Genomic DNA, 15833 nt, shown 5'->3' with positions numbered 1-15833 from the left:
TAGCCTAGAGAATAAAAGCCTAATCTGCAAATTGTCCCCTTGGGCCGTGGTTCCACTGGGAGTTCGACCGCTCGCTGTGACGTGTGCTGACCACCAGGGGGCGGCACAGAACATGGCGGGCGTCGGCGACACGGCGCGGGCAGTGGGCGGCAGTGGAGGCCCTGCCAGCCCTGATGGGCCCTGATGAGAGTGGGACCGCACGGGATGGTGGAGCAGGTGAGCGGGTGGTGCCAGGCCAAGGCGGGTGTGAGTGGGGGCCCGATCGCCCTGTCGATCGCCCCGCAGACGGCGACCAGCGCCGTCCGGCTCCCAGGCCCTGAGGGAGAAAGGGAAAATAGCAATATTAAAATACTTCTAATTATTTCCCTTTCAATGTGCGCGAATCAGTGCACCGGGCCACTCGTGTTACGTATGTGCCATGAAGTGTTTTATGGAGTTATAAGTGACTGGTCGAGGCCGAGTGTGGGAAGGCGGGACTTGCAGGAGCTGTTTGCGTAAAGGGAGGGAGGAGAAGAGCCTGCAGGACTTCGCGTGACATTGCAGGACGGAGGTTCGATTGGAGGGAGCGCGGCGGGGATGAGTCACCTCCCGGGGTCACGGGGCTGCAGCGTCTGGACTGGTGTGCAGCCTTGTGCACCAGGAGCGGCTATTTATAGCTGCCCAGCTCTGTCTGCACAGGGAAGATGGGGCCGGGGAGGGTCATGTTTAGGTGGCGCTCCCACACGGGGTGCCAGGCCCGGGCCTGAGGCACTGGGGCCGTCCTCTCTCGTCCTGGCGCAGTGCGCTCTGCAGGCAGCAGCTAGAAGGATTTTTTAAAGACGTGCAGGTCACACCCCTCCCTGCTCTCAGTGCTTCAGTGACTTTCCACGATCGGCAGAATGTAGCCCAGGCTCTTCACCGTGGTCCCGGTGGACAGCGTGCCGTCGTGTCGGGGCGCGTGGCCTCCGAACCAGCAGCCTGTGCTCACTCTGCACGTGGATTCAGGACCCTGGGCACATTTCTTCGTGTCTCTGTGCCTTCGTTTCCCCATTGTTAAAAATATGATAACAATACTTACCTGGCAGGGGAGATACCATGATCACGAAGGTGGTTTTCCCAGGGCGAGGCTTATCCATTGCACTCCGGATGTGCTGACCCCTGCGATTTCCCCAAATGTGGGAAAGAGGTTAGGGGCGATCAGGCCAGCAGGGGGGCAAGGTAGAACTGCATAATTTGTGGTAGTGGGGGACTGTGTTCGCGCTCTCCCCTGTAAAAAAAAAAAAAATGATAACAGTATCTTACAGGATTGTTCGCAGAGGGTTTTGAGAAAATGTAGGGATGGATTATTTTAAAGCAAAATAAAAGTTGTAAGCATTATTTTTTTTATTCTGACACAGTCTCTGTCTCATGGCATCTCTCTCCTAAAAGTTCTCATCTTTTCCCAACTCCCCTGGGTTGGCTGATAGAAAAGTGAGGGCTTTGAATACGTTACTTGCCTATTTGAGTTAATAAAGACAAAACAGCGGAACAGTGCCCGGCGCATAGTGAGCTCCGCAGTGTTCGACATCATTATTGAGGTCCTCAAGGTGGCCTGCCCGTCTCTGATTATGGGCCTTTAGAAAAAGGTCATTTACTCTGTTCTTTTTCATGAACCTTCTTTAGCAACAGGAAATCTTGTTCTAACCTGACAGCCTTGGGGCACGAAAAAGGATTGAAGCATTGTAGTGTCATTGTCATAGAATACTAGAGGCCCGATGCATGAAATCTGTGCAAGGGGCTCAGCCCTCGCAGCTGCCGCAGCTTGCCTCAGCCCTCACAGCCCCGGCTTTGTCTGGAAGGTCGTCCGGAAGGATGTCCGGAAGGTCGTCCGGCTGTCCAGTCTAATTAGCATATTATGCTTTTATTATTAGAGATTGTTGATGGGCCTAATATTGGATCTTGTGCCAAGGTGTTTACCAAGCTACCAAATGCTGGCCATCCTTGACCACCCCTTTGAGGACTATGTAGAGGAAGAAAAAACACCTTTCCTCTATCCTCCTAGGTTCAGTGACTGGGCCTGCCAATCAGACTGACCAACGACAGAGCGACAGGAGGAGAGGCATACACATCTCACTGGCTGCACCTTTTTTATTTCTGTGTGCATGGAGACCTTCATGGGCATGAAGACTCAGAGATGTGGTTGGTCTCAGGAGCTCAGACACCGTTTGAACAAAGGGCAGTACGTGGTAGAGAAGTAACTAGCTAAAGAATGGGAGGGTTTGGCTTCTAGGGGTGGTGAATTGTGGGAAGAGTCAGCTATCCCCCAGGCCAGATTTGCAGACCTGTCCTGTAATGGGCTGGTGTCTTTTTGTCCCGTCTCTGGCACATTATAATCATCCAGCTCTTCTGGTGTCGATGGGAAACGTACCATGCAAGTGGCTCCAAAGCCGTCGTCACCCGTGGGCGCCTTCTCCGCGGGTGGCCCGGTGTCATCATTGTAATCGCCAAGCATGCCTGTCACTCACACTCTTTCTTCCATCCAGAGAGGGCTTCAGTGTACAGAATTGTACGTCTAGGGAGGTTGGGTTAAACACGAATGCCACATCTTCCCCTTCATCTGGAAGTTCGCTTATGACTCTCATAGCACCGAGTACGGTTGGTGCTCTGTTTGGTACCATCGCTGGTAAAGACTTACCCTTCCCTACAACGTCGTCCGTGTCTCAAAGTCATTATCAGAGTTTTCTTCTCACACTGCAGTGGGATTCCACAACCTGCCTAGCACGTGCTGGTGCATTTGCAAAGTTTTACCCGTCACGTGGTCTCTGTGAAGGTGCGTACTTGGCCCGGGTCTGGAGTGATCATTTTGATTCAAATGATTGTTGCTCAGTATCAGTCTCCCAACCCCAAGTCCTAGACAGGGCATCTGATGTCTGCGTGTAGCCGGAATGAAGCCCGGCCCCTTTATGATCCAACCTCAGGACATAGTGTTCCTCGTTGTGTATCCGAAAGGTAATTTAAAATCAACTTAGATATTTATGCTATTTTTTGGAGAAAATATAGGGAGGGATTATTTTAAAGCAAAAGTTGTAAGCATTATTATTATTATTTTTATTCTCTGACACAGTCAGTCTCATGGCATCTTTTTCCTAAAAGTCCTCACCTTTTCTCAACTCCCCTGATAGAGGAGTGAGGGCTTTGAATATTTTATTTTTGTCCTATTTTATCTCCAGTACTGTATGGAGGTTTGGGAAATACTAAGATAGAGACTGAATCATTTCCAAATCAAAATTATGTTTGGATATCTTTGACATGTCTGGTCCTGTCTCCTGTATATTCTTTTATTATCTTAAAAGCCAATTTCTGAACATTTTTGTGAATTGAAAAACCACATACAGGAGAAGATTTTTTTAAAAGAAAATGTTCACACTGATTTTTGTGTATCAAATATTATGGGGAAGGAAGCGTTTGGGGGAAAAAAATCTTAAAAAAGACTTTATGCTTACATTATTTTAGATTTCGTGGCATTTACAAAAAAGAATTCACTGAGATTCTTAAAAAGTAACTGTCTACGATCACATTATAGGATAATAGAATGAACCCTACTTCTCCACAGCTGCAGGGCGTTATGTCCTGGGGCCCAGGCAACAATAGAAACTTCTGCTGCTGAAGTCAGCTCTGAGCATGGCCACTTGCTTGCTGCTTCTGATGACCACCCATGAACCCCCTCTTCCTCCCCAAAAAAGAACCCTGTGAGGTAAAACAACATGTCTTCGGGAACAGTGAAGCAAAGGAACAGAGGGGACACCTTAATGACTGGCTTAAATGTGTAGATCCCCCCAAAGGATACCTCCACCTGCATCTCCCAAAGACACTTCCCGTTTGATGGACCCAGAGCCGCATGGACTGTGCACGGTCCCAGGGAGCACTGGCCATCTCTCCTCTGTCCCCTTTCACGCGTCCTGAAGTAGGCACGCCTCTGCCCTGCTGCTCTCCACATGGCCTCGTACCCTCTGTGCCCATCTCCTGCACCGTCCGCTCTTCATGGCAGGAAATGGGTGTCGGTGGCCTCCATATAGGCACTCCGCAGACGCCTTTGAACTGAGCGAGGGAAGGAAGGAAGGGACAAGCTAACGGGTGAAAGGGACAGGAGGTGTCCACTGTCCAGAGCTTTGCTGTAATCGCTCCGTTTCCCTGGAAAGCGCCGGGAACAGAGTTTCCCACGTGCGGTGTGTGTGGTACCTGTGTCAGAACCCCCTGGTTGGGGTGCGTGCTAAAATCCAGGTTCCTGTCCTTTAATTCATTAGAACAATGACAGCTTTCCCAGGAGTCCCGCCCGGGAGGCTTCCACGCACATCTCACCGGCTGGAGCGAGACCCCGTGCCACCCTCAGCTATGAGGGATTCGGAGAGAGAAGCAGGGTTCACGGGGCGCATTGTTGCCGTGGACAGAGGTGGGGCTCCGTGGGCATGGAAGCCGCTCAGCGGATGGCAGGGGGCGGCGTCTGCTCTGAGGAGCCCGGGCCGGGCCATCCCTCCCGGCCAGTGGCCAGCGTTAGGCGATGGCCTGGGCGCCTTGGAGAGATCGGCGCTGCGGCTGCATTCCATGGTGGGGGGAGTTGCGTCCTGGGTGTGCTCGGGTGTAGAGGGGAGGCCCTGAACGGGTTATGCCTCTCCATTCCTGTAAAGGACAGTGGCTGCTCTTGGACTTTCACAAAAAGCATCTTTGACTTCTAATGTGCTGAATACCACTCCCACGAAAGGACACACCCCCCCCCCCGCCCCCCAGTTCTCTGGCTTGTCCATGTGATGAAGCCAGTGGGCTCCGAGGACAGCGGCAGGCGCAAGTCGCTCAAAGCTGGGTTATCTGAGCCTCACTTTTTGTTTCTTTTACGCTCAAAAGAAGAGAGGTTTCGCCCTGGCCAGGTGGGGTGGCTCAGTCAGTTGGAGCATCGTCTCGTGCACCAAAAGGTTGTGGGTTTTTTTTGTTTTGTTAGTTTGTTTTTTTATTTATTGATTGATTAAGGTATTACATATGTGTCCTTATCCTCCCATTGCCCTCCCACCCTCCACTCATGCCCCCACCCCCCTGTTGTCTGTGTCCATTGGTTAGGCCCATATGCATGCATATAAGTCCTTTGGTTGATCTCTCCCCATTACCCCCACCCTCCCCTACCTTCCCTCTGAGGTTTGACGTTCTGGTCGATGTTTCTCTGTCTCTGGATCTATACTGGTGCAGCCACTGTGGAGAACAGTATGGAGTTTCCTCAAAAACTAAAAATGGAACTCCCATTTGACCCAGTGATCCCACTTCTAGGCATATATCCCAAGAAACTAGAAACATCAATCAGAAAGGATATATGCACCCCTATGTTCATAGCAGTACAATTCTCACCATAGCTAAGATTTGGAAACAGCCTAAGTGCCCATCGGCAGATGAGTGGATTAGAAAATTGTGTACATCTACACAATGGAATACTACGCTGCCGTAAAAAAGGTCGTGGATTTGATCCCCAGGTGGAGCATGTCTGAGAGGCAACCAGTCGATGCTTCCCTCTCACATCTATCTATGTCTGTGTATGTCTCTCTCTCCCTAAAAATTAATAAAAACATATCCTCAGGTGAGGGTTAAAAAAAGAAGAGAGGTTTCTCCTCTGGGATATTCCCTTGGGCTTGGGCCTTTTCCTCTGTCTTTCCATTTTTTAGTGTAGCTCTTTGTTCACCCTGTCTGGTTGATCTCTGCTCTCGGTTAAAGTGCACCCCTAATCTCTCCTCCCGGAAAAGGGATTTGGGGAAACAAACGAGGTTCATTTGGCCTCGCCGGTGTGGCTCAGTGGTTGAGCATTGACCTATGAAGGAGGTCATGGCTTGATTCCTGGTCAGGGCACAGGCCCGGGTTGCAGGCTCGATCCCCAGTAGCGGGTTGCTGGAGGCAGCTGATCAACGATTGTCTCTCGTCATTGATGTTTCTATCTCTCTTGCCCTTCCTTCCTCTCTGAAATCAATACAAATATATTAAAACCAAAACCAAATGAGGTACATCGGACTGTGAGAGCCAGAGTTACGGTACACATTTTTGTGCACCTGTAAAACCCTGAAGGGGCTGCTTTTCGCCTTTTCAGTTCATTTCCTCTTCTAGGCTCTGGGACAGAGCTTCAGGCTAGTGGCATGTGAGCCAGTTCTGTAGACTACGCATCCCACAGCGCTCAGGGTGGGGGCGGAGCCTGGGCCGCCAGTGTCCCCGCCCGTCATCTGGAGTGGTGAGAGCCTCTCCCACTGACCCCAGTGTGCCTACCACTAGGACCGTTTCCTGTGTCATGAGGTCAGACAGCGTGGAGAGGGCCACGTTCAGGCCTGTTCCTGGGTCTGTTCTTTCCCTTCAGAGGTCCAGACGCTGCCTTTCCTTTCCTTCCGTCGGCTCGAGGGCTCCTGCCTTTGGCGGTTTGTGAAAGGTGTTCCGGGCAGACCTGGAGCCGGGACGCTGTCCGTGGCAAACCTGGAGTGTGTCCGACTCCATCTTACAGTTTAACGTCCCGTTTTGTCCCCCACGTGGAGTTTGGTTATATTCTCCCCGCTCTGCTCCTCCCTCCTTCCGTGAAGGATCTGTGGGTGGGTGTAGCCCCTTTCCCACACATCAGCTCGGCCCCCGGCTCCGCTGTGCCCTTCGCTCTCGGTAGTCTTGTTGTTGGCCACGCTGACCAACCTGGCCAAGCCCAGCGATGCCAGCGTCCTGCCACCCGCACCCTCCCCATGTCCCCCGGAAAATGCCAGTGGAGACATTCAGCACAGTCATCTGCTGGGAGTCGTCACTTATGCTAGGGTTCACGGGTATTTCCCATCCCTCTTCTCTCTGTCTGAGGACTTGTCTTGGTCTTGGAGCTGAGGAAGGACAGAGAGGCGGTAATGAAGCTGAAAGGTGTTCCTTTGTTTTTTCCAGATGAGAATTCTCCAGCCAACTTCTGGGATTCTAAAAACAGGGGCGTGACCGGCACCCAGAAAGGGCAGCTCGTGTGGAGGATTGAGCCGGGGCCCTACTTCATGGAACGTAAGTAGCCACGTGTGAAACGGATGTTTGTTATGCGACGTTGCCTGGAGATGCGGGGATCTATGGGTCTTTTCTGAGTGCTATTTAAAATGCTTTTGGCTCTGATTTACATACACTTACACCATATAACTCCAGATTGGAAAATGTGTTATTTTAGAAAATACTCATTAGAGTATGTTCACATATTTTGAAAAGTGTGTGTGTATTGTACGAACATATGATATCCTATCTAATAAAGACGGAATATGCAAATTGACGGTAACTCTGCGACAAAGATGGCGGCGCCCACAGCCCATAAGGAGGGAATATGCAAATTGATGCGACAAGGCGAGAGGCGGAAAGGCGGCTCCGGCCGGAGTGAAGGCAGTGCCAGCAGCCAGGGGAAGGAAGGCCCGTTCTTACACAAATCTTCGTGCATCAGGCCTCTAGTATAAATTATGTGTGGCTATTTTAATACTTCACACACTTTTATATACCTTTGCGTCCACATTTGTAATTCATATTTAATGATTAATACTAATGTTAGAGAGCAGGAAAAACACTTCAAGACTTAAATTTAAGGATTTAACTTAATTTAAAATTTTTATTTGCTAACTCTGCTATTATTTTTCCCAGCGGCAGAATAACTTTTGCCTTTGGGTCCTGGTTTTTACAAGTGTGGGTCAGATAGTCTGGGACTGCGATAGAGGTCTATTTACTAGGAATCCTGCAGATAATTCAACCACCTGCGTCATTGCCATGGCGTTCTGCACTGCCCCAGCTGCTCAGGGCCTCTGGGCAGCGTGGGAAGGCGGAAAGGCAGCTCCGGTCCGGAGCGAAGGCGGTGCCGGCAGCCAGGGGTGGGAAGGCCCATTCTTGCAAGAATCTTCGTGCATCGGGCCTCTAGTTAAAGCATATAAAACTACTGCACTGGAACAAGTTGTTTGGAAAGATGAGCAGCTATTACTTTGAATTGCCATCAGATTATTTCTCCCACATTTTCACTGGGAAGTCAGCATTCTAGAGCTTTCTCTAATCCCATTTCTGACCCCTAAGCAATGCCTTCTTTTCAGTTTAATTTCTGGCTAGATTCTCTCTGTAAATCTTGAGTGGAATGTAATTTTAAGGGAAAATGCTCATGATATAAGTGAGAGGGAAAAGGCAGATACACACAGCACAGCCCCAGCTGAAATCATGGCAGAAGGGAAAGCCCCGAAGGGTATGTTTGTCAGAATGTGAATGAGAGGTTGTTTCTGGGGGGTGAGGTCACGGGCACTTTTCTTTGCCTATTTCTACTTTTCTTCCCCACCTTGCCCCAGCTGGCATTACTACCTAAGTCGTCGGAAAAGTAAGTGATAAAAGGATATGGGGAAACATGGAACGGGAGCTAGCCCAGCTTCCTCTCAATGTGATTCCTCCTTTGGGAGGATCCCAGGGTTTGAGAGGCTGACCTGGCTGAGAAACAGCACCAGCTGAACTTCAGGGGAAACGGTGAAACGACCTTCGTGTTGGCTCCCAAGTGCGGAAGGCTGCCAGAGTGATGGCCCTGGGTGGTGCCTGCCGATTCATACTGTGGGGTGTTCTGAGATAAATACCTCGTAACACCGGGAAGAGGTCAGCATCACATGCTGCTGTCATGTGGAACAGTAGGTGTGAAAAACAACAGCCCGTGGACAGACGGTCTCAGTTTGTGTGGTTGATTTTCTTTCTCGCTTCCAAAGTGGTAGAGGTTCGGGACGTCCTGGCTGATTAGGGGCTAGTAAATCTCTCTTTCTCAAGAGAAGGTTTTTCTTTACCCCTCCTGCTAGTACTTAATAGATCTCTCTCTCTCTCTTTCTCTCTCTCTCCCCTCCCCCTTTTCTCTCTCTAAAAAATCAAGAAAAACATATCTGGTGAGATTATGCAACATTTTTTTAAAAAATCAGGAGTTGGCTGAGTATGTTAGACAGTTTTTATATTTTCAACCTTTGATCTTGAAAACTTAAAGACACAGAAAAACATTTGCTTTCATCTTCAGACAGAACATTTTATCTTTAGCTATTCAGAAGTCCAGGCAAAGTAAAATTCTCCAAAAATTGACCTAAATTCATGGCAAAACCTAGATTTGAGCACTGAGCTATTTCTGAATGTAAAGACGGCTTTGGTTTGTCTGGATAAACCCCTACAGGAGGCAGGAGGCCGGGCATATTGTTACGGGACCTGCCTGGATGAATTTGGAGGACACAGACTGGTTTAATTTGGGGTAGACGACCTTGCTAGGCATTGGAGAGGAGGACGCTTCCCTCTGCACGTGTCATCAGACTGTCAAATATTCCTCAAATGAGCTGATGCTCGCAGAAACTGGACTGCTCATCTGGGCCATGGGCATTCTTGAGTTTTGAAATGTAAGAGGTTTCAAACGTTGTCTTGGGTCAGACATGCCGGAACGTCTGTTTCTATAGTCTTTTATAGACTACTAAAGGCCCGGTGCATGAATTCGTGCACGGGTCGGGTCCTGCCGGCCCAACCTGATTGGGACGATCAGGCCGGGCTGACTGGGGGGAGGGGCTGTGGATGGTTGGCGGGCTGGCCTTGCCCCCAATCAGGGTAGGGGGGGCGGTCAGGGGTGAGGCCGGCCACGGGGAGAGGCTGCGGGCGGTTGGCCGGCCCCGCCCCCTGGTCAAACTCCCAGTTGAACTCCCGGCCGAGGGGACAATTTGCATAATTAGCCTTTTATTACATAGGATGGCCATTCATGCATCCATTCATTCAGACCTGCTTTCTCGCCTGCCTTCCTCCTGTCTGTTTGACCATCGATGAGTGGAGAAGCCCTTCTAGGGTCGATGGATCCTTCCTTGCTCCCTAGTCCAGCTCCTCCGTCTCGCCGCCTGGGAGCGGGCTGGCCCTGTGAGCAGTGGGCTTCTCCCGGTTCTGATGCTCGGTCATCACACCTGCGTTGGCTTCCCCTGTCCTTGCGTCTGTTTCTCGCAGGAATGAGTAGCTCTCTGTTTTCCTCTCGCAGGGAGAGGTTCAACATGTCGCTCCAACAGAAGGCGCGGCCCTAACTGCCCTTGCCCCCGTTTTGAGTTTTCTTCCCAGTGGCCTCTTCTCATAACTGAAATGTTCAGGGACCTTGGTCAACACGCTGGTTTCTCTCTGACTCGGAGGGGAGGTCTTTGGTTACACTGTGTTTTAATCTCGAGTGACCGAAAGCACTAAAAATACTGTGTGTACAGGACAGCTCCCACCCCGCATGGGACAGGCCCGTATTTGAGGGGCAGGCCTCTTTCCTGGGGGTCCCGCTCTGGGACCTGGCTGGTTGGAGTCCAGGGGCCCACAGCTGTTCTGTGTGTTCCTCCCTGGGGACCTGCTGTGTGTTGGCTTTTGTGACGGGGGATCTGCGTCAGTCCCTGTGCGCTGCCCCAGCAGGAAGCCGTGGGAAGCTGTTGGCTCTGCCCTGTTTGGGGTGACCGTGTCCGCCCACAGAATCTGTTTTGTTCAATTCAGAGTCAGTTCATCTTAGAGGTCACTGAGACGCTAGTGTATCACTGGGGTTGGAGATCTGGGTTATAGCAAGGAATAAAATTCCTAAAATGCGTCGGCTGGCAAAGTGGGCCTGGCTACCAATATCCTACAGATAAGAATGAGCAGCCCGGCCGGCGTGGCTCAGGGATAGAGCATCAACCTAGGAACCAGGAGGTCCCGGTTAGATTCCCGGTCAGGGCACAGGCCCAGGTTGCGGGCTTGATCCCCAGTGGGGGGCGTGCAGGAGGCAGCTGATCCATGATTCTCTCTCATCATTGATGTTTCTGTGTCTCTCTCCCTCTCCCTTCCTCTCTGAAATCAATAAAAATATATATTTTTTAAAAATGAGCAGTCACTTGTTTTGTCTTAGAGTGTGTTCCCTCGCTGACTATTTCGAGGACATGGCATCCTAACGTGAGAGTTCGGGGAAGATGTCTTACACAAATGCACATCTCGCTCCCTCCCCGTTGACTTGGTCATGGAGGTCCGGCTGTCGGAGTCCTGGTCTCCAGCGTTAGAGGGTGACGCTGAGAGCTCCTGCCCGCAGAGCCCAGCGCTCACGCCCGCCACCGAGCTTGCCGGGCTTTGATGGGCCTGTGCACTGGGCTGAGCCCTGTTCTTGCCGAATCCGTGCTGTTGGTCTCGGGAGAAAGCGGGTGGGAGAGGAAGGCGGGCTCAGGTCTACGCAGCTGTTACCGTTTCGGGAATAATCAGAGCCTCGTGTCGGTGCTCGGGACAGTCATGCCTGGCGTGTTCCGCCGAGGGCAGTGCGAATGAGGCTGGGATTCCCGCGCAGGTCAGTCCTCAGAGCCAGCAGCTCACCGTTCCTGCCTCGGCCACTCCTCGCTCCCAGCCTTCTCACCCGCAGGTTTCAGTCCCAGCCAGTGTGTTCTGTGAGCCTTTCTGATCCCGCGTGTCCTCACTGGTCTCTGGGGCCTCCCGCCTTCTCCCCGCCATCCTCCCGTTTAGCGTCTGTCTCCTGTGCTCTGTCAGGCCTGTGACTGTCACCTCCACACCCCATCCCCTGCTGGACCAGACGCCTTCCTCGGATTCTCTGCCCTGCCCGGCGGGGGCCGGGCCTGTCTGTGATGGGAACGTGGTCACGGTCTTCGGCTCGGCAGTGCTCGCTACATTTTGAATCACCACAGGGATTAACGTTGGTGATGGAAAGAGTCAGTATTTTACCTCATGACAAGACTGTGTTTTTTTTTTTTTTTTTGTATTTCATTATGGATAGGAAACGTGCAATAATATAAATTCCTAAAAGAGGGTTTTTCTTTAGTTGTTGTGTTTTTTTTCTCTTAAAACAAGTGAGCCACATACTCTGTGGAGGTCATCGGGTGCAGCCGGGAGGGCCAGTGGGAGGTGAGCTTCCTTGGGAAAACACGTCCAGTGGCCCCGCTCTAGGGTGTGATCCAGGGGACTCAGGGGAGGAAGCCGTTCCTGTAGGCGGCCCGGCCCGGGGGCTGCCCGTCAGCATCCCTGCCGGTATCGGATGACACCTGGGGAACCAGGCATCTTGCGGTGGCTCAGGCGCTCTGTCCACGGGAACATCCCCGTGTCTGTGCCGGCTACCTGTGACGCATTCTGACTGCACGAGCTTTGAAACTGTTCCTTCCAAAAATCAGTAAATGACATTGGTATTGCTCTTTATCGAGTTCAAATTTTACACATATAAAACACATACATGCTACATACATGTGTAGTATATATAAACACACACATAACCTGTGGATATAGACCTCCACATACATCTGCATCTGCATCATCTGCCTGTTCACACACCAGGAGTGTCTGTACCGGTGGTGACTAAATTTGATTGCTGTCTAGTAGCTGCATTTAGATCACTTGGACATTTAAAACAATGCAGGTCCCCAGGCCCGAGCACTACGTAGGCTAAGGCAGTGTTTTTTCATACGTGTTAACCTGCTTTCTGTTTCTGTGGGCAGCTGCAGTCTGTCTGTATTGTAGGGGGTTCAGAATGCAGGCTTTGATACCTAAGGCTGGCTTGCGTCCTGACTCTGTCATTTCCTGTTTGACCTTCAGCACATCTCCACACCCCATCTGCAGCCTGGGGGCAGGCCTTCTGCCTCCCAAAGTGGGGGTGAGGTTAAGGAGCCGCGAGACCAGAGAGACACCTCCACGCAGGGCAGCTAGTCTTAGCCTCATCTCTGGTGGCACATTGGCACATTATCTTCTAACTAGCATTCCCGTTGCAGGAAGAGTCCTGCAATAGGGTTTCCTGCTGCACTCTACCCTGCCCCGCCTGCTTTTCTCCCTTCTCCCCGGCCCCGCCTCCGCTCTTCCCTTCTCCTCCCCCCAGCTTGCTTGCTTCTCCACAGCTTTGCTCCCTTCTGCAGCTCTTGGCTTCTTTCTACACTGTCTTGATATGCAAATCAACCGCCATTTTGGTTGGGGTAATTTGCATACTTGTTCTGATTGGTTGGTGGGCGTGGCTTGGCTGGTGGGCGTGGCTTGGGCATAGCGAAGGTGTGGTCAGTTTGCATATTTGTCTATTATTAGGTAGGATATGTTTGAGGGTGTTCTTATAACAGTCCAGGGAAGCATCTGAGACCAGTAAGAAGCCAGTGGTCGGCAAACTCGTTAGTCAAGAGAGCCAAATATCAACAGTACAACGATTGAAATTTCTTTTGAGAGCCAAATTTTTTAAACCTAAACTTCTTCGAACGCCACTTCTTCAAAATAGACTCGACCAGGCCGTGGTGTTTTGTGGAAGAGCCACACTCAAGGGGCCAAAGAGCCACAGTTTGCTGACCACTGGATAACCAATTCGTCGCCTCTGCTTGGGAAAGGAGGGGTCATTCGAAGACTCAGGAGCAGGGCTTTCTGAGAGGCGGTGTGGGAATGGCCTCAGCTGGTTCCCAGAGAACGTGCCTCCTGTCTGAACGATTGTTTTTCTCCAATCCGTCTGCAGCGGAGATAAAAATCTGCTTTAAATACTACCACGGCATCAGCGGGGCCCTGCGAGCCACCACCCCCTGCATCACCGTGAGGAACCCCGCTGTGATGGTGAGTCCTCCTCCCTGCTTCCTGGGTGGGCAGTTCCGGGGTGGGCGGTCCCCGGGGTGGGCGGTCCCGGGGGTGGGCGGTCCCCAGGGTGGGCAGTCCCGGGGTGGGCAGTCCCGGGGTGGGCGGTCCCGGGGGGTGGGCAGTCCCGGGGTGGGCAGTCCCGGGGTGGGCGGTCCCCGGGGGGTGGGCGGTCCCCGGGGTGGGCGGTCCCGGGGGGTGGGCGGTCCCCGTGGTGGGTGGTCCCTGGGGGGGTGGGCGGTCCCCGGGGTGGGCGGTCCCCGGGGGGTGGGCGGTCCCCGGGGTGGGTGGTCCCGGGGGGGTGGGCGGTCCCGGGGGGTGGGCGGTCCCCGGGGTGGGCGGTCCTGGGGGTGGGCGGTCCTGGGGGTGGGCGGTCCGCGGGGCCTCGCCTTCTATTTCTGCATGTGCACCTCTGGCAGCTTATGGGGTGCAATGAGAAGGAAACACAGGGCACTGGGGCTCCGCTTTAGGGAAGGAGATCACGCGCAGGCTGGCTGACCTGCATCCATAATCTAACCAGTGGGAAAATACGATTTGGGTTAGAACGGGTCTGTGTAGTTGGCTCTCCATGAAGCAAATTGTGAGTGCTCCCCCGTGGAAGGGGTTTCAGACTTCGTTGGGTCGGTAGGAAATGGTAGCATAGCATCTGAGTGTGGATTTAATTTACAGGAGCTCAGTGCGTCCAAGGGAGAACAGTCATGACGGAGAGGGTGTGATTCTGCCGGCTGATCAGTGAGCTTTCCTCCCAGAGGGAGTGTGAGAGGGGGTCAGGCCTGTGCTGTTCCCCCGGGGGCTCAGTGCTGAGGCCCTCTCCAGGCCGAGCTGGGGCCCAGTGCCTCCAGAGACCACACATGGTTTTGTACGACGTGGCCGGTCCGCGGTGGCCACCGCTTCACCAGCCCTTGGTGGGAGAACGAGATGTTTAGTTTCGTTTTGGAGGGCACCATTGGCTTTGTTGGACCCTGGAAGGGAAAGTCTGTCCATTTCCAACCTGGCACTTCCCAGGGGATTCCTTTTCTCGATGTCATGATTTTTCACTCCATCCACCAACCTTGGAATCTCTCAGCCTCACAAGCTGCACTGCATGGCACACGGGTGATTGGACTTAGAGTTTAGGGGAATCCCGAGAGTGTAAGAGATGTAAGTCATTACACTTATATTACTCGTTCATAAAATTCAGGTCATGGAAGCATAGGAGAAAAATACTGACTCCTCTAATATCGAATCTTCATAACATTGTGTGTGTGTGTGTGTGTGTGTGTGTGTGTGTGTGTAAATGTATAGATGCACGCACTTTTGGAAATAGGCAAGCGGCCAGGTTGACTCCTTGAAATTCAGAAAGTAATCTTTGCCGATGGTGATTTGCAATTGTCCAGACCAGGGGTCCTCAAACTTTTTAAACAGGGGGCCAGTTCACTGTCCCTCAGACCGTTGGAGGGCCGGACTATAGTTTAAAAAAAAAAAACTATGAACAAATTCCTATGCACACTGCACATATCTTATTTTGAAGTAAAAAAACAAAACGGCAAAAACACCCGCATGTGGCCCGCGGGCCGTAGTTTGAGGACGCCTGGTCCAGACCCACCAGTGCCGTATCAGCCAGTCCTTCCCTCTCTCCTCTCATGCACGCAATTACTCACGGGGTGCCAGCTAAGTGCCGGGCATCTCACGCACCGCCAGGGACGCAGTGATAAGCAAAACACAGCGTTTGTTCTCACTGGTCTGGTGGGGGAGGAGAGACATCAACCAAGTTAAATTATGTTTATTTGAGTCGAATGACAATGAACGGGAGGAAGACGGGGCTAGGAGAGCACCTGCTGGCAGGATTGATCCTGATCGGAAAGGTGTTGAGGGCTTGCTGAAGGAGGCGTGCTTGCAGGACAGTCTGCAGGATGAGTAGGAGCCACTCAGGTGGAGAGAGGTAGGGAAGAGCATCTTAGGTAGAGGGAGCAGTGCGTGCAGAATCTGCAGTACCTAAGTACTGAGCCCACAGGTGAACTATGTCTGAGTCCCCACCGTAGGACACATGGTATAGAACACGAAAGGATCACCCACATTTCCTATGTAAGCCTTGGAAGTCCACAAGGAGAATAGCAGTTGTTGACTGCAACCTCTGCCGTGTCACATAGTCGGCACTGGCACATGCTTTCATTAATATTCTAAAGAGGAACATTGCAAAACGAGAACTGTGGTGCTGTTTGCCGTAAAACCCTTTGAAAAATTAACTGTGTGTGAAATTAGGCAAGAGCTTCCAAACGTGGTTTTCTGAACTCCAGAGTTTTTATTTATCTCTTTTAGACTTG

The 15833-nt window shown here is 51.9% G+C and overlaps 1 protein-coding gene across 4 annotated transcripts in view; it reads left to right on the top strand.

The window, feature by feature from the left end:
• The window catches only part of HECW2 (HECT, C2 and WW domain containing E3 ubiquitin protein ligase 2), a 260292-nt gene that overhangs the window by 119762 nt on the left and 124697 nt on the right, over nucleotides 1–15833 (top strand). For all 4 annotated transcript variants that reach the window (XR_013814098.1, XM_079782596.1, XM_079782597.1 and 1 more), the window contains 2 exons: nucleotides 6892–6999; nucleotides 13418–13512. Coding sequence is in view for 3 of the 4 variants with exons in the window: in XM_079782596.1 (XP_079638722.1) it covers nucleotides 6892–6999; nucleotides 13418–13512 (203 nt within the window). In the remaining variant the exon portion in view is untranslated. The remainder of the gene's footprint in view (nucleotides 1–6891; nucleotides 7000–13417; nucleotides 13513–15833) is intronic.

Source organism: Cnephaeus nilssonii, assembly GCF_951640355.1.
Source record: "Cnephaeus nilssonii genome assembly, chromosome: 10".
Taxonomy (NCBI): Eukaryota; Metazoa; Chordata; class Mammalia; order Chiroptera; family Vespertilionidae; genus Cnephaeus; species Cnephaeus nilssonii.
This window is presented reverse-complemented; position numbering and strand designations above follow the sequence as displayed.